The sequence below is a fragment of the Cyprinus carpio genome, chromosome B3, assembly GCF_018340385.1.
Source record: "Cyprinus carpio isolate SPL01 chromosome B3, ASM1834038v1, whole genome shotgun sequence".
In the NCBI taxonomy this organism is placed as follows: Eukaryota; Metazoa; Chordata; class Actinopteri; order Cypriniformes; family Cyprinidae; genus Cyprinus; species Cyprinus carpio.
In genome coordinates, this window is record NC_056599.1 from 26574822 (window position 1) to 26601986 (window position 27165).

The 27165-nt window shown below is 35.5% G+C and overlaps 2 protein-coding genes across 4 annotated transcripts; one reads left to right on the forward strand and one right to left on the reverse strand.

Moving 5' to 3' along the window:
* Window positions 1-2935: 2935 nt before the first annotated feature.
* Window positions 2936-14661, reverse strand: LOC109055154 (sodium-dependent neutral amino acid transporter B(0)AT2-like). The gene is made up of 13 exons (XM_042720493.1): window positions 14323-14661; window positions 13901-14160; window positions 9582-9813; window positions 9343-9500; window positions 8411-8537; window positions 7313-7488; window positions 6885-6995; window positions 6551-6792; window positions 5099-5279; window positions 4771-4972; window positions 4528-4687; window positions 4263-4425; window positions 2936-3807 (listed from the first exon to the last, which is right to left on the reverse strand). The coding sequence occupies exons 3-13, from the start codon at window positions 9811-9813 to the stop codon at window positions 3478-3480; spliced, it is 2082 nt and encodes a 693-aa protein (XP_042576427.1). The 5' UTR covers window positions 13901-14160; window positions 14323-14661; the 3' UTR covers window positions 2936-3477.
* A 3703-nt stretch (window positions 14662-18364) lies between these two features.
* On the forward strand, window positions 18365-27146 carry eps8l1a (eps8 like 1a). Of its 3 annotated transcripts, none has more exons than XM_042720501.1 (17): window positions 18365-18671; window positions 18819-18871; window positions 19001-19048; window positions 20455-20530; window positions 20975-21027; window positions 21478-21631; window positions 21714-21802; window positions 21991-22065; window positions 22293-22441; window positions 23477-23621; window positions 23700-23743; window positions 23930-24038; window positions 24298-24435; window positions 24508-24625; window positions 25928-26093; window positions 26172-26304; window positions 26839-27146. In XM_042720501.1, the coding sequence occupies exons 4-17, from the start codon at window positions 20455-20457 to the stop codon at window positions 26923-26925; spliced, it is 1536 nt and encodes a 511-aa protein (XP_042576435.1). In that variant the 5' UTR covers window positions 18365-18671; window positions 18819-18871; window positions 19001-19048; the 3' UTR covers window positions 26926-27146. The 3 variants fall into 3 exon arrangements, with proteins under 3 accessions (XP_042576435.1, XP_042576434.1, XP_042576436.1); XM_042720500.1 differs by having other exon boundaries at window positions 18369-18671; window positions 20455-20542; XM_042720502.1 differs by lacking the exon at window positions 20455-20530 and having other exon boundaries at window positions 18370-18671.
* The last annotated feature ends 19 nt before the right edge of the window (window positions 27147-27165 follow it).

Genomic DNA, 27165 nt, shown 5'->3' on the forward strand with positions numbered 1-27165 from the left:
ATGCAAGGGCTAAAGAAACTTCGACTCAACCGATTCGTTCAGAATCATTCGGCGATGAATCGGCTGGTTGCTGTGAGATGCGCTGTGGCTCCGCCTAAAATGTAAGTGACCTAATATTGTTGTACTTGCTTATTGAACTGTTTATTGAATGAACTTTAAACAGCCATAATGGTGAAAAAGTTGTGTGATGTTGCCTAACTAACTGTATTTTAAATATAACAACTTTTCATTTAGATTGTTTACCTCAGCATGCTTGATTGTCTGACGTCAATGTGCCGGGGCTGTATGTATATATATATATATATATATATATATATATATATATATATATATATATATATATATATATATACATTTTTAATTAGACATTTTTTACATTTTATTTATGCTTTTTGAACTTGTGAACACACAATAACCTTTACGCAACTGCACATTACATAAAATAAGTAAAATAATTACGTTAGAAAATAATAACACACATAAGAAAATTCTAACCCAATAGATGTCTCATAAAGCATAAAGACATTGACATATTTTTTATATACTCATTAAAAGTTTTTTTTTTTTTTTTTTTTTTTAGCTGCTACATTCATCATGTAACTAACCTTTTATAGTCTATAGTAGGCTATATCACGCAGTCTGTCACCTGTAAATAAAAGCTGTGTTTGGGTGCAGAGTTTCTCAGCATCATGTGATGGTACCTGAGGTCCCTGTGTGAAAGTTTATGTGCAGTCTATCGCCACCTTGCGTTTACTACAGTGATATAGTGTATTTGCAGATTTAAAAAATACTGATAATCTGGCAATTCATTAATAATGCGGTTATATAATAATTATAACTGCTTGCCAGATAACGTAAGTTTTCATATAGCCCTACATCAAAATCAACCGGTTTTCAGGTCAAATTCTTATTTTCATAATAATAACATGAAAACAGACTGAATCAACCTGTCTATATTTTTTGGATATTTTGATGCACCAACATTGTTTTTTAGGTTAAGGATAAGGTATATCAGGTAAAAATTGTTTATTAAGGTAAGCTGCACATTTTCTCTTCGTACAGATGGCTGTTTAATGTTCCACATATAATAAATATTTCACAAGGTGTAACTATAGAGTCTAAAGAAAATTTTAGAGGAAAATCGTTTCTGTGTGCATTTTCCCTGACATTATTACGCTTTCATTCTGCTTTCTATACATTCTGGTCTAAAACCAGTTCTGTCTTAAAACCCCTTCGGAACAATATTTATGAAAACTGTATAAAATGTACAAAAAAATATTTGAATTGAACTTAAGTGAACTTATAATCTTCTAAAAACATATTAACAAAATAAATATTAATGAAAGAAATGTGCTCAGGAATATGGACCTGTTCTGTTGTGTTTTTGCCCGTTTCTGTTCCTGTGTGCCCTTATTTGGCCATGTTCCTGTTCTCATTTCATCTAATTAGTCATTCTGTTCACCTGTGTTCCTCCCAGTTCCCACAGTCAGTGTTTGTCGGGTCTACTATGTTGTGTTCGTGTGTCTTCTCCAGTTCTCTGTGTGGATATACCCTGGGTTTATGGGATTTATTAAAGACTATTTTGATTATCCATGGCTCCGTTTCCTTCCGGCAGCGATCGTGACAGCTCTCACATCCAAAGAACTTTTTATTTGATACATACGATATACAGTGAATCTTCAGCATGGCACAAATTGTGATGGTAATTACAAAATATTGTTTTTGACACACATACACAAACACTTACTCTAAAGTATCCAAACTATTCTGTATGTACTGTCATATTGCATTACAACAGAAGTGAATGAATAAAAAGAATACAAACAAATGAAGGAAACGTGCAAACACCCCCTATAATGTATACACACAAACCCAAGCAAAATCAACAGCATAAACGTTTAAAAAAGAAAAAAAAAGCTTTCATGTTTAGTCTAATGACTAAAACCTCTCTTGATCAGTCTAAAATGTAGACTAAAATCTTTCTGGTCTGAAACGGACCAAAAGCTGAGCTTTCCCACCCCTAATAACCATGTAATTGATCTGTAATCTGTAGTAAGTGTGTTCACACACCTGATTCAAGCTGAGGATCCACATAGCAGTCATTTATTAACTGTTCTGCATTGTTCTTCTGATCTCACAGTACAATTCATTGATACTGTACACTGTGCACTGTGAATGTAAAGCCTTTTCTTCCTGTGCAGTCAAAGTTTGGCATCATGGAGTCACGGTTTAAATTGCATTGTATTACATTTACCAGTGGAGCTGTACAAACCGGAAAATTAAAACATATATATATATATATTTGGAGTGGGTGGGTGATGCTCAACCATGAGCTGTGCTTTCTGTTAGACAAAGTAGCTTTAACCTAATATTTGTGCAATCTGTGGCATTTGATATTCAGATTGTTTATACTATCATCTATGGCTTTACTAAAAACATTGTACTGTCACTGAAAACTACTAAATAATTTGTGTACTTAATTTATGTCCGACATAACTGTTGACTTTTCAAGAAACTCTATTAATAATATATAACACAATTTTCTCTTGATATTAACCATTTCCAGGCTAAAATTAGCTTATTAATAAAGTTAACGGCTAATAGTTTCATACTCAAAGAAACTTTGAACCTCTAAATACCATTTCCTTTGCAAAAAAGTATACAAAAATATTAGTATTCTAGTAACATTGATATTTCTGATATATTTTTAAAAACTGCCTCCACCAGCTATATTCTGTATGACATGAGTGTAATTTCATGATGTCCTTTGGAGAAGCTGTAATTTGATATTAATAATTCTAAGTGTGCATATTTCTTAGAGGAATAGTTCACCTAAAAATGAAAATTTGCTGAAAATTTACTCACACTCAGGACACTATCCAAGATTTGTCTGAACAGATTTGGAGAAATTTATCATTACATCACTTGCTCGTAAATGGATCCTCTGCAGTGAATGGGTGCCGTCAGAATGAGAGTCCAAACAGTTGATAAAAACAAAACAATAATCCACAAGTGATCCAGTCCATCAATTAATGTCTTGTGAAGTGAAAAGCTGCGTGTTTATGAGAAAGAAATTAATGAAGATGGTTTTAACTTAAAATCTGTTCCAATTCATCTACATGTTGAATGGCCTGAGAGTGAGATTTTAATTTTTCAAAGTGAAAATGAGTGCCCTCATTTTGAACATTTTGGGTGAACTATCCCTTTAAGAGGCACTTTTGGTATAGAGCACGTCACTACGTACATGTAGGGATTCAAGAACAAAGTAATTCAGTGATTGGTGCACTTGCAAAATGCGTCCCTCTCAAATAGGGCCTTGACTGACTAATATGTTTCATGAATGTTCATTAGCATAATGAGAATAAATGGAGTCCGCCTCCCTCCACTCCATTAAAAAAACTCCAATACTGATCAATAAATAGTCTTTTCGTTTTCTGCTCAAATACCTGTTGAATTCAGTTTTGTCCCTGCATTTCCTTACAGCCCAGTGTCTTCCTCTTCCTCTCCCTCTTCCTGTTGCGGGAGCAGCCTGTAATGTTCAGCACCCAGTGGAAGGAAGGTGGAGCGCGGCCGGTTCCTGTCTTCGTCCAGTGGGGAGTGATGGTTATTCGGCTCTGGCTCAGCAGAATTGCATTTGGAGTATCGTTCTCTTGGAGGCTCAATCTCGCCCTCCTCCACTGGTAGGCTCTGTCCACCTCTGAGGAAGGACAGCAGGTAGCCAATGGGCACGGGGAGGGATGCTACGATGATTAGCATGGAGAGCATGACCAGAGCCCATCCAGGATACTCCAGGCTAGTTTCAGATCCCTGAAAGAGAGAAATACCATCACCAACCTGGTGTAGATAATCTGTAGCAATATGATAAATGTTTTTGTTCATACAATAAAGGATTAGTTTTATTAGTTTTATTAATTTAAAGGATTAGTTCACCCAAAAATAAAAATTCTGTCATTAATTACTCACCCTCTTGTCTTCCAAACCCGGAAGACCTTCATTCATTCATTTCTGGTCCTTGACCATGGTAGTTGCATTGCTGTCTATGCAGGGTCAGAAAGCTCTCGGATTTCATCAAAAATATCTTAATTTGTGTTCTGAAGATGAATGAAGGACTTACAGGTTTTATAACGACATGAGGCTGAGAAATTAATGACAGAATTTTCATTTTTGGGTGAAATATCCCTTTAACGGCATCTACAGTCATCATTCTTTTTTAAATGTTAGTTAGTTTATAATGGTCCATCTCATTTGAGAGTGTGTAATACCGTGGTGTGGTTCCAAGCTGTGTAAGTGGGCCGTTTGAAGACCATGCGGAGAAGACTAGCAGCCAGCAATCCCACCATGCCGAGCAGACACACATACTTCCACAAATAGCGATAAATCACCGGAGGGCGCCAGTGCAGCATCACTTCCACATCATCCAAGAAACTGGAGAACATCAAATACAATGAGGATCAGAACACTACACACGGCCGATCACACAAACCATATTAACCCCAAGATAATCATCTTAGAAATCTATCATCTCACCGATCAGCACCGTAAATCCACGCCACGCTGACGGTTTCAAAAACCACAACGATGATCAGTGGCATTGTGGCAGAATAGTCATCAAACATGGTCACGAAATAGTTGCCACTTCTCTGAGTGAACAGCAGGCCAATGAAGAAGCCCAGGATACAGCTACACACTGCAAATTATACAGCCAAGTCATGTGACATTTACAGCCACGGCACAATATCCTTTAGTATTAGCGTGTCTATTTGTGTGTACCCGTCAACATGGTCTTGTGGCGCCCCAGCACTCGGAAGTTGTCCATGAGTGGGGTAAGAATCCCCTGCATGGTGCCAAACATGGTGGAGAGGCCCAAATTCAGCAGCATGAGGAAGAACAAAGTCGACCAAAATGGACTTGCAGGAAACAATGCCATCGCCTCCGTAAATGCTATAAACGCCAAACCCGTGCCCTCCACACCCTGAGAGAAATAGAAACAGGAACAACACAGATGGGCTCTCACAACCAGAAACAATTTCATTATGACAGTGAGACACATTTGGATACTGAATATGCACTGAAGCACATACATATATGCGAATCCCACCTTGCTCATTTCTCTATCTGGGTCACAGTCAGTGAGGTTTGACCCTAGCAGGCTTCCATACTGGCTGTACCATTCTCTGTAGTCTTGAAGAGTCACTGATTTGGGGTCTGAAATGTTGAACCATGGCCACCAGTGCTCCGATGAACCTGTTGTTGCCATTCCTGCCATCCTGGCCACATTACTACAGAGTGATATTAACATTACATGTAATATCAATATAAAGAAATTATGAAATCATTTTTAGTAACAGAGAAAAACTATTATCTGGAGCTATTGTATATACAGTGCCCTCCACTAATATTGGTACCCTTGGTAAATACGAGCGAAGGTGGCTGTGAAAATAAATCTGCATCTTTATCCTTCTGATCTTTCATTCAAAAGTTATTTTACTGAAGTAAAACAATGGGAAGTGGTGGGGGGAGGGGACACAGTATGAAATAAATGTTATGAAGAATTTATAGGGGTGCCAATAATTGTGGCTAATATGCATTGGAGAAAAACATTTATTTCATATTGTGAGTTTCCCCCCACTTTCAACCACTTTCCCTTGTTTTACTTGAATGAAAGGTTATAATTTTGTGATTTTTTTTAATCATAGATCAAAAAGATAAATGAAGCAGGTTTATTTTCACAGCTTCCTTTGCTTATATTTCCCAAGGATGTCAATACTGTATTAGTGGAGGACACTGTAAATACATCTGAAGGGACAAAAATGATGGAAATGAATAGTGAGATCTATCGTTAAAAAGCTTGCACAATGTAAAACAATCATATCGCAATGTAAATTATGCTACTGTTCAAAAGTTTAAGGTTTGTAAGTTTTGTTTTTTTAAGAAATTAATACTTTTTTTCAGCAAGGATGCATTAAATGAATCAAAAGTTACAGTAAAGACATGTATACTGTTACAAATATATACTTCATATATATGCTGCTCTTAAACTTTCATCTTGTCATACAAATTTTGAAAAAAATGTATGTGCACAGTTTTCATAACAAAATTAAGCAGCAAAAACTGTTTTCAACATTGATAATAACAAGAAATTTCTTGAGCAGAAAATCATCATATTAGAATAATTTCTCTTTGATCATGTGACACTGAAGACTGGAGTAATGATGCTTAAAATTTAGCTTTGCATCACAGGAATAAATTGCATTTTAATAAAATGTAACCAATTTTATAAATTTTACATTTGAATATATTCTAATGGAAAAAAGTTCTTTTAAATTGTAATAATATTTCACAATATTACTGTTTTTACTCTGTTTTTTGTTCAAATGCAGCTTTGGTAAGCATAAGAGACTTTAAAATGTTTTTTTAATATTTCTGATTGAAAACTTTTGAACAGTGATGTGTGTCCCATTTATAACACTTTCATAAATTAAGGTGAGAGATCGAATACAATTGTATTTCTAGCAAAAAAGGAGGAAAATGAACACAGATTCTCACTTACGCCACAACACAATCCAAAGCAATGTTCTTAGCTCTGAAACCGAGGACCACGAAAACAACCAGCGAGGCCAATACTGAGGTCATGAAGTTGATGCCTGAGACCATGATGGCGTCCCGGTGGCAGTTGTTATGCACAGGATTGTAGGACGAGTAAGCGATCACAGAGCCGTAACCCAGACCCAGTGCGAAGAACACCTGTGTAGCAGCCTGACGCCACACCTGCACTTCCCCCCAAATCTCCAGCTAATAAAGACAGGGAGAACCGCACTTAGATAACGCATTCGACGTGCCTTTCAATTGCATTTGATGGGAGTAGTGTGAGCTCTTGTTGTCACCTTAGGATAAAACAAATATTTGATGCCCTCTATAGCGCCGTCCAACATGAGCCCTCTGATTAGAAAACAGATCAACACAGCGTAAGGGAACACAGAGGAGAAATACATCACCTAAAGAAAAGAAGAGACAGATCATTATCTTTTTATGTTTTCATTTCACTAAGAAACATCTGCTGATTCCATTCATTTACAAGTTTTGGCAACAATTTTGAAGTTTTCTTTTTATTTTTTAATTTCACTAAGAAACATCTAATGTTTTGATTCATTTAATTTTTTTGTTTTGGCAACAATTTTGAAAAGACAAAAATGGCAAAACACCAACATTGCAGGGAGGGTGGATTAAAATATAATTTGCTCAGTAACAAACAATAGATTCACAAGAAAAGTCTCCACCATGATAGAGAAACAAACATGTGTGCGTGTTGTACCTTGGCAGAAGACTTGATGCCCTTGATCATTGCGAGACACACTATGGCCCAGGCTGCAAGCAGGCAACCGGTCATGATGGGGTTAAACTCGCCTGACTGATCTATTGAGTCTGAGATATCCAGAGCCTTTCTGAACCAGAAATATGAGGTAGGAGAGCTTGACGCACATTCCTTCACTAAGACAGGAAGATGAGATGAGTTACAACACAGCCGTACAAAAACCCTTCATATCAAAGTCACGCAATATACAAAGAGTATAATTATCAGTAATGTATGCGAGTAACTGACGAGTGAAGTGCTCATTAGTGGATTGCTAACACTATTAAATTTTTTCCCATATTTGAATAGAAAAAAACAGATTTTCCTTTGTGCCTTTGCCTAGGGCAACAACAAAATGTATTCTTCCATTCAACCCTTGCCCTAAAGTTTGAATGCAGTCGGTTTTACTGTTATTTTAAAAACTTGATGTTTTCATGACTGCATACTGTACGTTTAATTTTCCTTTTTTTCATATTTTATTTGTTTATTCATTTTTGTTTTTTGAAAACCGTTATTACTTATATAATACTTTAAAATAAAACAAAATATAAATTTCACACACATATCATGCTACTATTCAAGAGTTTGGCATAAGTAAGGTTTTTTAATGTTTTTTAATATTCTTTAAGGCTTATGCTCACCAAAGCTACATTTATTTGATTAAGAATACAGCAGTGCAATGGAATTTAAAATAACGGTATAACTATTCTAATATATTTTCATGTAGATTATTAAATTTTTTTTTAGTATGTTTTTTACTGCGATGATTTAGAAATTTTTAAATTATGTGTATTTGCTACTCGAGAAACATTTCTTATTATTATCAATGTTTTAAAAAAAAACTTATATTCAGGACAGCATTAATTTAACAATTTTTGTATTATAAATGTCTTTACTGTCACTTTTGATCAATGTAATTTAAATGAAAACTTCCTGACCACAAACTTTTGAATAGTACTATGGTAAGAAACTAATTATTCATTTTATGTGTACTGTATATGACTACAAAATGAGTCGAAATGGCCATTTCAAGTGATTATGTGTTTGTGAGCAATATACCTGTCTGGTTTGAGATCATATCTACAGGACACTGTTCCCATGGCAATGGATACTGGAATGAATTCCCCATATAGAACAGAGACCAGGCAATGATCACATTATAGTACAGGGCCACGAAGAAACAAACCTGCGAAAAACAAGAGCAGCATGAAAACGCCGGTATCGTATTAAACTGAACAGAATAGTCTTTACTGGTTCTGTTACTGAAGACAAACTCAGATAACCTCACATATCGTGTAAGATACCAACATTATGGAACGTATGGTCTTACTAACAATCTGATACTGTTATCATACAAGAACACATATGCAAAAGCACACAGGAAATCCTCCCACTCCTCACATACAAACACAGAATATATATCAACATGTATGTATAGATTGCAGCTATTCTAGAAACCCTTCTCATAACAGTGAACTAAAGCTGGCGGCGGGGTTTTTTTTTTTAAAGCCTCAGAATAAAACAGACACTTCTGTTTTGGTAGTTCTATCCAGCATGACACAAATATTTTCTCTAAATTTTCTCATTTTATTGCATCAGCCACAAAATATTTGTGGCTTTTTGCCTATATACAGACACATTTCCTTTTGCAACTAATCTTGGGATTTACAGAAGCTAAAGCCCATAAATCAAGTTAAAAAAATCCCATGTCATGTAACCACCAGACGAAACATGACACCTTTCAGCTTGTTTTAAATATACACTCACCAATAATATCTCTGAGAAAATGTCAACACACTATTTATGTCTATCTTTGTTATAATGTCTACTATGCACTGGAAAATACATATGTATATACATTAATGTGTACACTCGTCTATACAGTATGTATATTTCTATGCATACAAATACATAAGCTCAGTGTTATAATGCAATAAAGTCATTTTCTTCAAGTACTAATATGAGTTATTCTCATATAGAGAGTGTTTTACCATGCAGCTAGAGTAACCGATGCCGGCGAGGCGAGGTGAGATGTGCTTCCAGACCCCGATGCTGCCCTGACGGATGCTCTGCCCAGCAGCCAGCTCCATGAAGAACAGAGGAACCCCGATAATGAGCAACAGCATCACATACAGTAACATAAATGCACCTGAAGACAGAGAGTGAATGTGTGATTACGGTAACAAACAGCTCAATTTCACAAAGACATACAATAAACTAAAGTACCCACCTCCTCCATTTTGGTGGCAGAGATAGGGGAACCTCCAGACATTGCCCAGGCCAACACTAAAGCCCACCTGAGCGAGCACATACTGCAGCTTACTGTCCCATGCTGGCCTGTCGTCCTCTGGCCCATCAGCACCCGCAGACCCTTCTTCATCTGCCGCCACCAGAGCCGTGTCTGATCGACTCTCAGCCAATACCCTGCCATCCTCATCACTGGGCAACGGAGGCTTCTCCATCTGGAGAGGACACAGCATTTGTCACTAAATGTTAGAGAACATGAATGACTATTTTAGTATGATTCACATACTAATATTTCATTACTATTACTTTATTTTCATTTTAGTAATGTTGTTATGTGCTCATTCTCACTTTAATTTCTCTTTATCGTTCATTTTATTTCAGCTTTAGCAATTTTACTACTTCAACCTACTTATTTTAGTTACATTTTTAAAAAAATTCGGTAATTTATTTCAGCTGTATTTCTATTAATTATATAAATTTTGAATAGTTTTAGTAAATAAAAACAGCTGCTTGTTTTAACCATCGAGGATAAAATGGTGAAGCGATTCATTTTTATAATGTTCCTTTCAGGTTCTCAGGAATTATATTATCAACAGAAGATCTAAAACAGTGACATACAAGAGAAAAGAATATGTTCAACATGATGTTCACAGTACATAAGTACACCCGTTTCGCAGAAAACCACGGGGAACCGCTAACCCTCTATTTCTCTTTCTCTATCTCTCCACTTCGCTGTATTTACCTCTCTCATTTTTCCTTGGACTCTCTCCCTCTTCCCTGGAGAGAAGTGAAAGGATTCATTGTGTTCTTTATGTAAGTTGGAGTGAGTAAAGTCAAAAAGTCAAGACCCACTTGCCATCTCCCTGTTTCCCTCCAGCTATCACTTTTCATCCACTTCAAGGTAAACAGAAGATTATGGTGTAGAATGTACAACACTGAGAGCAGAAAACCAAAGTGTAGAACGGCTAAATGAATTAGTTTCCTTATATTATGTATAGAGCTATGTATTTGTTTTGTTCAACATAATGCATTTAAAAAAATTGTAATCATTTATTAATATAAAATCAGTTTATAATTTGTTTAATTTTTTTTTATTTATTGCATACTTTCACTCCTTCTTTGTCACTAACCTGTACAGTACATCTAATTCTCTTAATCTTAGAAATAATCCAGACATTCTTCTCCAGTGGAGCTAAAGAGCTGAACACAGGTGAATGGCTTAAAGTCTTGTTAATTTTACAAATAATAAATGTTTGCAGACATGCAGATCAGGCCAAATATTTAAAAGTAAACAGAAGGCAACCACAACTACAGCCCGCGAACACAATTCCAGCATCAGAGTCCCGTTGGTTCAAAACTAATTTGGTCAAAAACTGGATTTCACATGATTTTTAACATACAGAGGCCCTCCTTGTGGTTGTGAAACACACAACCAGGACTGTACAGGAAAATTTAGGCCAGTTAATGGCTGTTTATTTCCAACTGTTAGAAATCAAAAAGCTCTTTGAGTTGTAGTTTGTTTCCAAGCTAAGGCTCCAGAGAGATGGGAACTTATTTAATGTTTGGAAATAAATCACAGTATGTAAAGCACAAATACAGTATGACAATGATGTAATTAAACAGCTGTAAAAAAGAAATACAAGAAAAAATGTATTATATATTTTTTTATAATTTTGGAAATGTGTAAAGTTGTGTTGCAGTATAAAAATAAAAATGTTACTGTTATAATTTATTATATATTAATTTATATTCAAATATATTTTACTGACAGTGCTATAGTAACTAATTTAGTTGGCTAATTTAAAGTGAAAAGCACTTCAAGTACTGTACTATAAACTGTAAAATGTTCGTGTAACCTCTAGTCCAGCGAGTGAAGTTATTCTACCTCAAGCAAAAGATTAGTATTTTGTGAGCAAGTAGTACTAGGGACACATAGGTAATCTGATCAAATTTCTATATCATCTCCCCTTTCTATCAATGTACGTATGTCTTGTTAATTATATGACACTATGTTCACTTTGATACTATTTATCATGAAAAGTGCTATACAATACAAAGCATTTGGCAAATTTAATTATTTGGTCTCCAGGATTGAAGACATGCATATCTGATAACAATTATGCATCAGTGTTCTTTATTTTTTTGTAAAAATAATGCCTACCTTGGTTATTGCATGTGTTTTTCTTGTATGATTAACAATGAACAAAGAGAAATTAAAAAATAAAAATAAAGAAAGAAATAAAGAAAAAATCATTATGAAATTATTTTTTAATTGAAAAAATCTCTAATATTGGGTAAATTTATTTTCAACATAAGTGCGATGATAAATGACAGACTTGTCTTTATAATTCAATGCTTTCCCAAGTATATGGGTCTGTATGCATGAAAATGCACCTCATGTATATAGTTGCCTTTATATTTCATGGAAGGGGATCATCATATTTGCAGGTATTAAAAGGGTTTAAAAAGGTTGAAAACCTCTGAGCATGACATAAAGTCATGCGTCTGCATACAGTTTCACAGCTAAAGAGGCCATATGGGTAAACGTTGACTTGAAAGAGTCAGGTCCAGCACTATTTACCCACCGTATGAAGAAGGGCCCAGCTTGGGGATCTAGTAGTAGTAGTAGTAGTATAGATTTTAATGCCATGTCAGCATCTGAGGCTACAAAGTTACATAAATACAAGGTTTGCATTAATATAATCAAATAAACTAACAAAAAGAAAAAGATACAAGATGTTTTACATTTACATATAATAAAAATCTAATACTGATCTGGTAAAATCTCACTTGACAATCCTTAAGTGAGCTTAATGCATAAAAATAAAGTTTACTTGCATTAAAAGCGGGACAGTCCAATACAATATGTTTAATGGAAAGAGAGGTCTTGCAAAACTTCAGAGTTGGGTCTTCCTCTGGGATCTATGCGCTCTCCACTGTGAGAGTGGAAAAGTACAGATGTCCCGATCCCTCTCTTTAGCAAAGACAAAGTGAGAGAGCATGTGAGGGAAGGAGAAAGAGGTGTGTTACTGCGTCAGAGCTGAGTTGACTGACAAGCGGAGTTTGTGAGGTGGAAAGTTTTCAAGGTGTCCGATGCCTCTGTGATGATCTCGTGACAGGTGAAAAGTAAACATCTCATCTCTCTCTTGTCTCTGTGCCCTTGCATGTCTAGGTAGCTGTTTGGCATGACTACTCTGCCAAATAAAGAAAGACAAAAGCTAACTGAAGCTATAGTGGGAAAGTGAACAGGTTTTCTTTGCCTCTTTGTTAATCCTCCGAGTGCCTTTTCGACAAGTGCCAGTGACCTTCCCACTCAACCAGTTATTTGATTGGCTGTGCTATTTTTCTGTGCCAGTCTCATTTGATTTCATTTATTCAACTGTGCATGAGAACACATGACTAAGCATGTAGATAGTAGACACCACTGACTGAAATATTGAAATCGACACCCTCTCCTTTGCTCTCACTGTCCATGTGGGTACCCACACTGTTTATATTTGCCAGCTTAAAAGAAGCAAAATTTTACTTGTGTTTCAGGGTAAGAAAGATAAGAATCAACTTCACGTAAAAAACACAACTTCACAATATTACAACAACTAACTACAAGTCCAATGTTACGATAAAACAAATGCTTTTGTCTGCAACAAAAGCTGGCCGTTAATCTTTGTTTTTGAAACATGATTAATGTTTCTGAAACTGTACAAATTATTTATTTATTATTTGGTATTTTAATGAAAATTTGTATAACTATTCAATAGGATTTTCTAAATTGCGCAGCACTTTGTGTCAACTTCTGTTGCTTTTATTGTGCTATATAAATACATTCTGACTTGACGGTTAAATTAATATACACAAGGTATATTTGTGGTGGAAATTTTCTGCAACATCACCAGCTTGGTGCAAATTTGGCAGCTGATGGTATTTTAGGAACATACCATTCCAACCAACCAGGAATATGATATATCACACACCACCAGTGCATTTACACTCATTGTTTAAGCCTGTAAATAAACTTTAAATACTGATTAAAGAAAGAATTGATCATAGAACTAATGTAATGTATTCAAGACCAAAACCAGTGACTGGGTTAAAACTTTTATGCTAAGTCTCAAAAGCAATTTTCATAGTTTCTTACTCGTTTGTTGGTAGAAACTAGTGAGAAAATAAGAACTTTTTAAGATAATGCATCCCACTCCTATCCACACATGCACATACTGTATGTTAAGGAAACTGTTGCAATTGAGTTGAAAAGTTCTCGCTTGCAGCTCATGAGAAAACTTGCAGCAGTTCTGTGACTCTTACCTTGCAGCCCGTTTCAGGGGGAGTTGCCCTGTAGTAGTTTTTTTCTTTTGTTTTTTTGCTTAAACAGCTAATCTTCGACTGGTAGCCTTTTGTGTCATCGATTCAGCTGAAAATCCAGTCGTTCAGACCCACTGCAGTATTTTTACCCCGCTCTTGGGTTGGCTGGCTGGGGGATCGCCACGTTGGAGGGCTCGGCTCCGAATGTACAACTTTGGTAAAAGGCAAATGTAACGCCAGACCCTGAGGTTGTGTAGGGGGCTCTGTCATTGGAGAACAACTCGTGAGCTTTTTTACCTATGTTGTAACGTGCCCTCCCCCCTTCTTGACACCTCTTTGTGTCACATTACAGAACACGCGGAGCTCCCCTTTTGGGGTCTGCATTCTCTTGATCAAAACACCCACTAATATAACAAAATACTTACCTATATATCAATACCTACAACGTAGTACGTGTATAAAGTCCCTTAAACTGATATTATATCACGCAGGGGGCTGCTGTAGACAGTAATGCACGACCGCAAAGCTCCACCTCGCGCCACGCCTCTTGTTTATATTTTCAATAAGCACATTTGTTGTTCATATGCGTTGAGCTTGAGAGCCTAAGAAAAAGTCTGTGGGTACGCATAGATACTACATCTGCCACAAGAGCTGAAGTGAAGAAGTTAGTTCTTGTAAGAAGAGGCACGTTGACAGGCGTTACATAAGAGCACCCATTCTTGCCAAGAAAGGCCCATTGCACTTTTGGACATCCGAGGGCGCCATTGCCTTGCCTAAAATTTTCTAAAAGTATTCTGAGCATTATCAGTGTTATTATTGCTATCTTGTGTCTCTACTGAAAGGCCTTAACGTTATACGGATATGGGCATTATTCTGTATTGGTTTGGGACGGGAGATAGGGTTAACATCATGTCTGGGATGAAATTGTGAAAGGCTGAGAGTGCTTGAGATTCAAATTGAACCCAGTGAGTCGAATCTTTTGAATCCTTCAGTGATTCGTTCAGTTTTTCTGCAGGCACCGCATTCCGCTGACTTGCATTAATAGTCTCAGCCTCAGCCTCAACCATCTGGTGCATAAGACACACAAAAGTGGAAACACTTCAGGAGTGTCGAAGTCGTCATCGGATTGGTTGAATTCTACAGGATTTCCGGGAGGCGTGTGTGTCGCGTTCTTTAACGTTCTGTCCGGAAACAAAGATACCGTTGTGCCAAACCCCCCTCACGAAAGAAGAAAGCCGTAGTGTTTACAACTGTGACGACGAGCGCTTATCGGGGTCAACTAAACAATGGAGTTTCAAAAGTATGTGAAATGTTTAAAGTTCGCGGCACAGAATCTTTTAAATACGTCCGAGAGTTTTACACACAGGTCCGTGATTGTGGAGACATTTCCACTCCCCGAAACGTGACGCTGAACGAAACGAACTGTGATTGGTTGGTTGACATGTCAGTCAAGCGGCCTCATGGGCGGGCCTTGGCCAATGAAAGCTGCAGTCTGAAGGTCTGGCTTCGCGAGACTAACTTGCATTCATTCGCGTGTGACATCGGGAGACCAGAAAGTTTGGAAACTTAGTTTGAAACTTAGTTAAATTGTATGCGGTATCATTATGTTGTTTCTTGTACTTTTTTGTTAAAAAAAAGTTTAGGGAATATTGCTTGATGATTCGTGTGTTGGGGGTAACGCATTACAAGTAACGCGAGTAACGTTATCAGATTACTTTTTTCAAGTAACTAGTAAAGTAACGCATTACTTTTTAATTTATAAGAAAATATCTTTTTCAAATAAGTAACGGCAGTTACCTTTTCACCATTTATGGATTAACATCTCTTCTGTCCCCATGTTGAGAAAATCAGGAGTAAGATGTCACTGCAGTTCTAGAATAAAAGTGAACATGCATTAATTAATAAAATGAATGCATTAATCTGACTCGCAAAAAAAAAAAAAAAAAATGATTAAGTATTCCTCAAAATGAATAAAAACAGTGAAATGCAACTCAGAATGTGATGCAAATCTGCAATAATTAAATGTTAAATAGCACAAATATCCTTTATGTATTTAATCCCATTTTATTAACCAATGTCTTTGGTGCTGACCTTCAGTGATCCAATTCAACCATACTAATAAGCAAAAATTACTCATTTGTGCTTCTTTTTTTATTGCTGAAGTGTGTTGCACTTTCTTCCTTTGTGTTCTATTGTACAGAAACGTATTCATTTAGCTTTTGGTATGAAAGGGCTTTTACATTTACCAAAAAATAAAACTTTTTTATATTAAAAACAAACAAGCCCTGCCCAGACTGAAAAAGTAACCGTTACTGATTTGAAATTACATGACAAAAAATTTAGTTAGTTTCGTAATCCATTACATTTCACATTTTAGGTAATAAATTCAGACTACTTTTTAAAGTCAGATTACGTTTAGGTTGCTTTTGACCTAACTTGTTTATCACATTATAGGATAAGGGCATTACACATTGCATTACATCAAAGGTTTCACATGAGGTTCGTAAATGAACTGTAGTTTTTTTTTTTTTTTTTAGTTTTTAATGAAAAGATAATAATTAAATCATTAAAAATGAAAATGAAAATAAGTAATTTTAAAATAACATCAATCAAAATGAAACAATTGATTTGTTTACCTGCATGTCATGTGAACGTCAGAGAACCGTGACCATGCAAATGTGATACTTAATTGTATAAATATTTATTTAAAACCTCAGGTGTACTTAAGGTAAATATATTAGGTGAAAGATGTTTAGATGACACACCTGAATAATGTGAGAAATAACGTGAATTTGTGCATTTTAATGTATTTGAAAGACAAAAGCCTTCCAAAGCTATAGCAGTTAAATAACTCACTGAGTGATCATTTAAATAAAAATGTATGTGTTCATCAGTAGTTGATGCAATGTTGAAACCCTTTTTAAACCTGAAATGATTTTTGTAAATCCAGTGGTCAAATGCTGTGAATGTGCACAAGAGGGAAGTATAGAAGTGGTATTGTGTTATTCTATGGTATTACTCAATACAATTGTGTTATTCTATGTTATTTACTCAATATGGTATTATCTTACTTCTAATATTATGCATAATTATGAAAGAAAGCAATATACTGATTAATATGCTGAGTTATTCCCAAATAGTGGATGTCATAAAGAGGGTCGGCTGTATAAAGGCCCTCCCATTGGGCAGTACTAGTAGTGTTGAACAGGATTGGACACATAAAAGACCTCCCACTGGGAGGTCCTGGTAATATTCCACTAAGTTGTATCTGTGAACTAAACTAACCTCTGAAATGCACCTGTGAACTAGAATAACCCAGTGAACTTTGGGTGATTTCCAAATGCTGACATCAGTAGTAAACAGACTTGGGGGGATGTCTCACGTGACCATAGCCAACCAATAGGGAGAGATTGTTGATTTGGCCGAATTCCACCATTAAGAAAAATATAGTGATAAGGGGTGGCAAACCGGGCAGGCAGTGCCAATTAAAAACTACCTAATAAGGTATAGAGATAAAGGTATAAAACGAGTGTGCGGGCAGACAGAAAATTCAGATGCGGTGCCTGTCATCTCGGCTTTGTTGCTTTGAGTAATAAAGTCTATATTCCGACATCTGGGGCTCCGTCTACCGAGTCCTTATTAATCTGACTGAAGAAATTCATTATCAGCCCCGAGACACGACAGTGGTAGGCTATTTTAGAAAGGTTATTTTAAAAGATGAAAAGAGAAATTAGGAAGAATAAATAAATTATGGATAATTTATTGCTATTGTGCGAATAATATGTAATCCACAAAAAAATAACTGTAGTCTATATATTAAAATGTAATTTACTCTAATTACAAGTACTTCATTTTTAGAATCTGATTATGTAATCCAGATTACATATAATCAGTTACTACCCAGCTCTGAAAATGGAATTGATAAAAGACTGTACTTTCCACAGTCTAAATGAATGAATGAAAGCCATAGAGTGTGACACCATATCCGGTTTGGTGTCCTAATAAATTTTGCATGTTTCCCCGGTAGGTGGAGATAAGCAAATCTTTTTGAGTGAATCACTGAATCATTTACTCAACCTGTTCGCTAAATACGCAGAAGTTGTTCACGAACGAAGCAAGTATTTTTCGTTTTTATTTTTAATTAAAATTTGCGCATTTAGAAATCTACTTAGAGACTGCAGAGACTGCAGACAGAATTCATATAAAAATGACACAATCACTGCAAATGAGAGGTCATGTAAGTGTGGGAGTGTATGTTTATTTACTTAGTGTGTTTTGAGAAATTCTTCTATATGCCTTCTATACCTCTTCTATACCTATCTAATAATAGATGTCCCTTTTTTTAGCAGAAATAATAAATAGATAGTTTTGCACAATTTCCAACAACTAAGCAAGCTACAGAGTTTCATAAGAATAATAAATATGTCATAACAATGAGATATGATTGCTTAAAAAAAGCAAAGCAACAACAATACATTACTAATACAATCTATACATCAAAAACTTTGCAGTAAGATAATATCACTCTAAATGTATTGGGTGCTGACAGCAAATATCACATAAATTGACCTAGACTCACGAAAGTACTTCAAATAGCTTAAACACTGAGGTAACAGCATTTCTTTACACCTTTGAGTGACAGGAACAGTGGAAGAGAAAAAAATGAAGAAAGAGGGAGGGCATGAGAAGAATGACAGGTCTAGACAAACAAGCTGAGCTTGAACACACTGCACTGAAGCAGCGACCGATGCACTGCTGAAGACTCGGTGGCTCTGTGAGTATTTCATTTATGTGTCAATATGTTTATGTGGTGTTTTTATGTTTTCTATAATCTGGTGTGGGCTTCTCAAAGTGTTTATTTTTTTATAAAAATCTTGTTTCTGTGAATTTCTGTGAAGATCTTGTGTTTATTGTTTCACAGAGGAATGTAAGAGGAATGCAGTCATCAGAATGTATTAACACACCTCCACCCAGGTATCTATGCTCTTCATATCCTGAAACTCAGGAGAGAGAGAGAGAGAGAGAGAGAGAGAGAGAGAGTCCAGGCTTTCTTCAAGTTAAACAGATCAACTTGTTTTTCTTGTTCGTGCATTTCTCTATTAGGTGTAAACAGAAGATGTGACAGAAGGAGGTGCACACATCTAAGACACGGTAAGACTTCTAAACCAGCCATTTAAATCTTCATACTAATGCCATGGAAATCGACACTTTATATTAATACTAGCAATTTAGGCAACAGGTTTATATTATGATTTTATGGTCACATGCAGATGCTGGTAGCGATGCATATTGGTAAAGTATTCTTTCCCCTGAAGAATTGGAAAGTATTCACTCATCTATAGCAATGTTCAATGCATTGTAATCTCATATCTAAGAGCTATATTTTGTGTCTTGTACCTATTCTTTGGCGATACAATGACATGACGGTGTGAATTCAGACAAGTCATTGAATAGATCTCTGCTAATAATAGCAGCTGTGTTAAAAATCCTGAGCATAGATGCTGTCACTCCTAAACAACACAAAAGTGTTTAGTCAATGCAGTGATTTTGTTGGATTCTTGGAAATTTCTACTTGCAATTTTCAGGAATATAGTCCAAAAATCTGAGACCACATTGGAAACCAGGGATTCGAAATCTAATCTTAACCTTGAAATAAAAAGGATTTTGAAAAATTTCAAACATTAAATTAAGAATCATTATGACATAAACCGGAGAACAAATGATTTAGATTCTACACTATTTCTAGGTCACTAATCAAATAACTACATTTGTGTCATTGATCATTACTTATTGATCATGCCATTTTGTATAGAGAGTAAGATGTTCTTGCCTCCACTGAAGCATACAGTGTTCTATGAATCATCTCCAATCATGCTGTAACTGAGCTAATGTTCAGTAATGTATTAGATATGTGTGGAATGTCAACCTTCTTTATCCCAGAGTCTTAAACAATGAATGAGTGAAACTCTCAAGCAATCCTGCCAAGACCAGATTTACAAAAAAAGCCATTCATTGAGTTGGCAAAAAAATCTGAACAGGCGTGTCTTAATTATAGGGTGTCCTAAAGCTTATATTATTAAACCATTAAACCATATAAAGAGATTCTCTCAGACTCCTTGGCGTAGTCATCTCACTTTTTTGTCTGCCTGCCAGCTCAGTTGAATGAAATTCTGTCTTCAGTTTCTGATGTTTTCTCCCCAATCCTCATTGATAACTGGGTTGTGGTAGCATAATGCTGTTTAACTGAATGTTTAGTCCTACGTAAAGTGGTGACCAAGGAACTGCAGGTATAATTTAAGTAGATTTAAAAATTCAGACATTATTTGTTCTCTTAAATGCATTTTAAAAAGCCACATACCTGTCAAAGCTTTCCATTGTTTTGTTGTTATTGTGACTCATCAGTGTACAGCTGAACCAAACCAAACTTGACATTGACTGTGTGTGAGCAGGTGACCAAGTAAAGCTGTCAATTGGATGACAGGGTTTTTTTTTTATCACTGTCTATATAACTTTCTTTGTTTTTTGTCTTTTCCATTTTCATTATTTCACTCTGTAAGATGGCTGCTCCCACAGTTATCCCCAGGAGACAGTCTAAGTCTACAAACGACACAGCTGCTAACTCACATCCCATAGGTGTAAATGCATGTGTGTATATGTCTATTTTCTGTTTGTCTGTTTTATTAAATATATACGTAATGACGATACATATTTTTGACTATTTATGTAAATTTACACACACACACACACACACACACACACACACACAATGACTGTAAATATTTCACACACACACACACACACACACACATTGGTGTTGGTGGTTTACGGGGACTCTTTATAGCATAATAATATTTATACTGTAACCCTACTAATGCTTACAGAAAACTTTCTGCATTTTTACAGTAGATTTTCAAAACAAGTAATTTAGTATGTTTTTAAGTCTTTTGAATCACAGGGACATAGGCAGTGTCTTCATAAACCACCTTCACATTGTAATACCTCTGTCATACCCATGTATATGTATATATATTTATATATAAATACTATATTTCATTGCTCTATATTTGCTTATTTTAGTAAATGGAGGAGACAGAGTGAAAACAAATCTGATGCATGCACAGAGAGAAGTTGTAAGTATGACTGTTAAATAGGACATTTATTGTTGGGTGTTTAAACACACCCTAAAGAATTTTGCAATCATTTTCAACATTATTGCTCAGAAAAAAATAGTTGAATGCACGTTCACCTTTATAATGCTGCTGTTAAACATATACTATACTATAATTAGTAAAACAACAAATATAAAAAGATAAAGAAATTCATAAAAAATCTAAAACATAATGTTAAAAGTATTAAACTATTGTTTTACAATAGAAACTGAATGAAATTTCAAACTGCAAAACAACAGGACGACTTACCTCAGTAAAACTTTGACAGCTTGCCTTGACCTGAAAAAGATGATGTAACTGGTATTTTAGTTTTAGTGAAAAGACTAATGAAATGAAAAACTGTGTTTTTGTAATGGATGTATTGCTTAAAACTTTACAGTTTACTCTTTTTTTCATATCCCGCTCTTGTAGGATTTGGTGAATCACTGTTTTGCTGATGTGGAGCGTTTCATGGCCCGTCTTCAGGAGACAGCAGAGGCTAAGAACATTCTAGAGCAACAGAGCATTAAAAAGAACAGCAAAAAGAACGAAAAGAAGAAAACCAAGAAGAAGAAAGAGCAGGATGGTGAGAGAGCTGCCCCCAATGATCTCCATTATTCACAAGCCCGTCAGAAACATATTAAATCCTAAAGCATCTATGTTTGTAGATGGCCCTCTCACACGAAGGGTGACGCCGCCATCAGAACAAGAGTTTGTGGATATTTTTCAGAAGATTAAATATTCTCTCTGTCTTCTGGTAAGGTGCCAAATTCAACAAATCTTACTAAATCTTGCATTTCATCCCCCCAAACCTGGAGAATATTTTCTCGAGTTAATAATTTGTGTTTTTTTTTGGTTGCTTGGGTAGTAGAGCAGAAATTACATAGTTAAGAACTTCATAAAACTGCTGTGCTTGACCTGTGTGCGTGTGTGTCTTTGTTCTAGGATCGCCTGAAGATGAAAATCTCTGAGCCAACCTCAGAAGAACTCTTGCACCATGTATTCATCCCTTTGCACTTGGTAAGAGTATTAAACACTCACAGCAGACATATAGAGAAAACACAGAGCTCTAACATTCATATGCCTAATTCAAATTCTATTAGTGTATTAGAACATAGAATTGGCAACATAGGTATAACGTTCTCTAACTTTAATTTAGAAGAGAACAGAAGTTACTTTTTTCCACAAAGTAAGGAAAGAATTTGTAATTGCCATATGGTGTATATGGTTTGTTGTATGTTCACCAGATGGTAAAGACCACAGGTGGTCCTGAGTTGGCAGCAACAGTCTCCAGCCCCGCTATGACCAGTGGAGCAATCTCCCTACTACAGCAGAACCTTAATGAACAAGAGAAACCACTGTGGAAGTCACTCGGCCCAAACTGGACCGTGCCATAGTCTGTAACAAAACTGTGGAATTTAAATTTGAATAGAAATCATATCATTAGAATAAATTACAAAATAGAGACCTGCTTTGAATTTGATAAATGGATCACTTATAAATGGATAGTTCACCCAAAAATGCACATTCTGTCATTATTTACTCACCCTAATGTTGTTCCAAACCTGTAAACTTTCTTTCTTTTTCATTGCACAAAAACAGAACACAGCATAAGTTGCTCTTTTCTATAACACAGCCCTGCATCTTTAAAAAAAAATTGCTGATTTACAAAAAAGGCTTTATGTTACCTAATTTGATTATGCTGAGTTCAAAAATATCAATAAAAACTTTTATATTAAAAAATAAAACCTATATATGTATATATTAAAATTATGTTTAAAAAATTAATTAAATAATGTGAATACATATCAGCCTTAATGCACTTATTTATTCAGTATTCAAAATATATAATTTAACTTACTATCTGCAAAGGAGTGGAAAAATATGTTCAAATACTCTATTTAATGTCAAATAACTTTACATAAACATAAACAAAATATGTAATTTTCTGTTTCTGTCACAGGCCATAATTCTATTTTTGAAATCATGATTAAGCATAAAGTTATGTCTACATAATCGTTCATACATGTCAGAATTGGCTGGGAATTGAACAAATAGTTGCAACATGGCTCAGATAAAGTCTGGTTATTATTACCTAAGGCTTATTCACCTTACAAATTGCTATTGACAGCAAAATGATATGAAAAGCTCAGATTTTTTGAGAAAGTTTGACATTCTAGAATTTAAAACGGGCACTGTTTTTGGAATCAGCACCCCAAAATTACTACAAAAAAAGTATTGGATTTCATTCAGCAAATATGATGCAGGGTGGTGTGCTGTTATATTTAACGGGAAAGGAGTGTTTGAGCTTCAAAAAGAAAGTAAAAGCACATCATAAAAAGTGTAAAGTCTCTATTAAGTGCTCTATTTTGCACAGGTAAGGCTTTAACTAATAAAAATTGGTTAGTTAACTCCAGTATGTGTTTATCAGCTCTCAACTCAGCGAGACTGTGCCTCAATACACACCTGTCTTTCTGGATGGTTGGCAGCCGATGGCCATAGACGCGCATGGACAGCCCATCGAGGACCCTTTAGAGTCCCAGCACAAACATGAAGCCCTCATGCAGACTCAACAGGTAAAACCTCTCACTCGCTGATATAAACACAGCCACAATACAAACACACCTTCAGTTACTTCCTTTCTCTTTCCACAGGTCCTTGATCAGGCACATCTATCTGTATACCAGGAACACGACGGGTTAGTATTGACCTGTCAGCTGTGTGTGTGTGTGTGTGTGTGTGTGTGTGTGTGTGTGTGCGCGTGTGTGTGTGTGTGTGTGTGTGTGTGTGTGTGTGTGTGTGTGTGTGTGCGTGTGTGTGTGTGTGTGTGTGCGTGCGCGCGATGTCTTTGTGATGCCATTCTGTGTGTGTGAATTGTGTTTAGGATGGAAGACTCCCTGCGTCCTCATGAAGAAAGGCTGTACCGTTGCAGTTATGACTTTGTGGCAAGAAACAGTAGTGAACTCTCAGTATTACATGGAGAAACTCTGGAGGTATTTTGCATAGACATACACATAAGCAACAGTTTCCCTTTCCATTTTGATTCATATTTTGTACTTATTTTACACGTACACTACTATTCAAAATTTGGGTTCAGTAAGATTTTTTTTAAATGAAATGTATCTTGAGCAACAAATCCTATAAAATGTAAAGTACTGTTGTTGTTATAAAGTATTTTATTCATAAAAAGCTGCTTTCCTTGTCTTTTACCCTTACTTTGTCTCTCTGTGTGTCTTATCCTCTCTGTCTTAGGTGTTAGAGTCATCAAAGCGATGGTGGAAATGTAAGAATGAATACGGCCAGATTGGTTTTGTTCCACATAATATCCTCGAGCCAATCAATCACTCAGAAGTTGACTCTTCAAACGTAGTAATGCACAACCAGTCCATGGTAAAGGCATCATGCACTCACATATGTAATCAGCAACAAACCCACAAACTAATTCATATCATATTTTCATAGAAAGCTCCTATTCCTCCCCCGGGAGGAGGGAGGGTCTCCTGTGTTCTGCCCAGTTCAACCAGCAAAAATGCTTTCCACCCTGATCCACGCCCTCACAGTATGCCACCAATTGGAGACGGTATTGTTTCTTACAACATTATTTCTAAATTAGTCACTTCTAACTATTTAATAAATGCCTTTTATTCAAAGTATGATTACAAAGAAATGCTTCTGGAGTAAAAGTCAAATACCTCAAGATTATGGAGGATGGTGAAGTTATTATTTATTAGTACTAAATGCAAACAAATAAACGGCTTAGTGTCCTTCTTAAAATGATTTTGCATTTTATTTAGTAACATCTGACTGATTTTTCTCCAGTATTAGTATCTGACTGTTTGGAATACTTGATTTTGATTGGTCAACTGTAACATTCTTCAGTCAAATACATTTATATAATGTCCACTAAAACTGTATGTTTGACCATTTGTGCAAATGTTTTTTAACACTATGCTGGTTTCATGTAGCATTCTGTGGATTATAACGAAATTATTATCTTAATTATTAATTATTCTCTTAATATCAGTTAATTCAAATATTAGTATTTATTATATAGTAAGCAGTAATAAATATTGATTTAAAATAATAGGTATTATGTATATATATGCATTTGTTCATTTGGTAAATGGTTGTTTTAGGACTCATCTGATTAGTATCATAGTTTTGTTTTTAAATTATTTATATAGCTTTAATTAATTGTTATTTCTGTTTTAAATTTGGAGTTTTAGTACTTTAACTAAAACATATTTATTGCAGTAAGGTGCCAAGGCAACGGTGCTTTAATTTTACGTTTGTCATCAAATTATATATTTATTTTAATTTCATAGTTTTAGTGAAAAATAACACCACAGAATTATATTAGACCCCTCTGGGATTTTTGTTTTCATAATGACTGACAGTACATTATCCCTCATTTGTGACCCTGGAGCACAAAACCAGTCAGAAGTAACACTGGCGTATTTGTAGCAATAGCCAACAATACATTGTATGGGTCAAAATTATCGATTTTTAGGATGTTCCATAAAGATATTTAGTAAATTCCCTACTGTAATTATATCAAAACTTATTTTTTTATTAGCAATATGCATTGCTAGGAACTTCATTTGGACAACTTTAAAGCTTATTTTCTCAATATTTAGATTTTTTACACCCTCTGATTCCATATCTTCAAATAGTTGTATCTCTCCAAATATTGTCCTATCCTAACAAACAATGGAAAGCTTATATATTCAGCTTTCAGATTATGTATAAATAAAATAAAAAAAAGACCCTTATGACTGGTGACCAGGGTCACCTATATCATATAAGAGAATGCCGTAAATGTCCACTTTTAAAATACATATTTTATTTGATTACTTACTGTAATATTTATTTGTGTTAACAGCATTTTTGATGAATGATGAGCTCTTGCAGCGATTGGCCAATGGTAAATCAGCATCGATACGCCCAGTGGTAATTAACAAAGCAAATGAGACAACCGCACCACTGGACTATCACTCTCCTCCAGCTGAGGTTCAGGGGTGGCTCAGGGCCAAAGGCTTCCATGATTAGTGAGTACTGCATCACAGTCTGGAGCTGAAACTGATGTAAGACCTTTGCTCATGTTGTAATCTCTATCTGTGTCTCAGCACTGTACAGGGTCTGGGTGTCCTAACGGGAGCTCAGCTCTTCTCTCTGAATAAGGAGGAGCTGCGTTCTGTTTGTCCAGAAGAGGGAACCAGAGTCTACAGCCAGATCATGGTGCAGAAAGCACTGCTGGAGGTAAAGCACTCACTCCCAGACACATTCTCGCAAAATACCTCTCATGCCTTCTCATTTTCAGTTGTCAGACCTCAATTGATAGAAAAGGGCTCTTCTGTCAGTCAGCTTCGACTGGGGATAGTAACTGTGGTCTGAGACCACATTAAAAATGTATTGGGGAAAAAATGTAAAACGTTCTCTCTCTCTCTTTATTTAAGATTTGAAATTAACAGTTTTGATTTTGAAAAATCAAAGTATTAAACAACAACAACAAAAAAACATGACTTAAAATTAAGAACTTTTCATTTCAATTAAATCTTTATCTAGGTCTGTATATTTATATAGTTTTAGGATTTTTGTTATGTATTTTAAATATAGTAAAATAGAAGCGCTTTCACTATTAACAGTATAAAAGTCATTTGTCAGAACACTTCAAAGTTGATTTATTTCAGTGAATGCTTGAGGCGACTGAAATCAGTGGAACAAACAGGAGGGAGATTAGCAGAAATAAATGATGATTGTCTTCATGTCTGTCTTCTCATCGCTCTGTTTCAGGATAAGAGGAAGGCCACTGAGTTGGAGGCCATAATGAAGAAACAGAAGATGAAAGTTGATTTGAAAGCAGAGGGTGGAGAATTTTAATGGATATCACTTTCATTCACACATTCAGACAAGCATTTATGCGAAGGCTTTAACAGACAGGTGTGGCATGAATTAAGATCTTTTTAACCATAATGATCTTTGTTGGTTTTATGTCATTGATAATAGATATATTTCATCATCACCACTCATCATATAGAAATCAAACCTGTATATTTCTTTATGTATTGTATTTTAACTATAAATAAAATTTATTCAAATACTGACGGTATTCATATTTTA

What these genes read in the sequence shown, in the direction of transcription:
- eps8l1a (XM_042720500.1), top strand. Translation starts at nt 20,455, where the DNA reads ATGGCTGCTCCCACAGTTATCCCCAGGAGACAGTCTAAGTCTACAAAC. An exon ending in TATTCATCCCTTTGCACTTG is followed by an intron (nt 22,066 to 22,292) that starts GTAAGAGTATTA and finishes TATGTTCACCAG; the next exon opens with ATGGTAAAGACCACAGGTGG. An exon ending in TAATGCACAACCAGTCCATG is followed by an intron (nt 24,436 to 24,507) that starts GTAAAGGCATCA and finishes ATATTTTCATAG; the next exon opens with AAAGCTCCTATTCCTCCCCC.
- LOC109055154 (XM_042720493.1), bottom strand. Translation starts at nt 9,813, where the DNA reads ATGGAGAAGCCTCCGTTGCCCAGTGATGAGGATGGCAGGGTATTGGCT. An exon ending in CTGCCACCAAAATGGAGGAG is followed by an intron (nt 9,501 to 9,581) that starts GTGGGTACTTTA and finishes CTCTGTCTTCAG; the next exon opens with GTGCATTTATGTTACTGTAT. An exon ending in CAGCTTGGAACCACACCACG is followed by an intron (nt 3,808 to 4,262) that starts GTATTACACACT and finishes TCTCTCTTTCAG; the next exon opens with GGATCTGAAACTAGCCTGGA.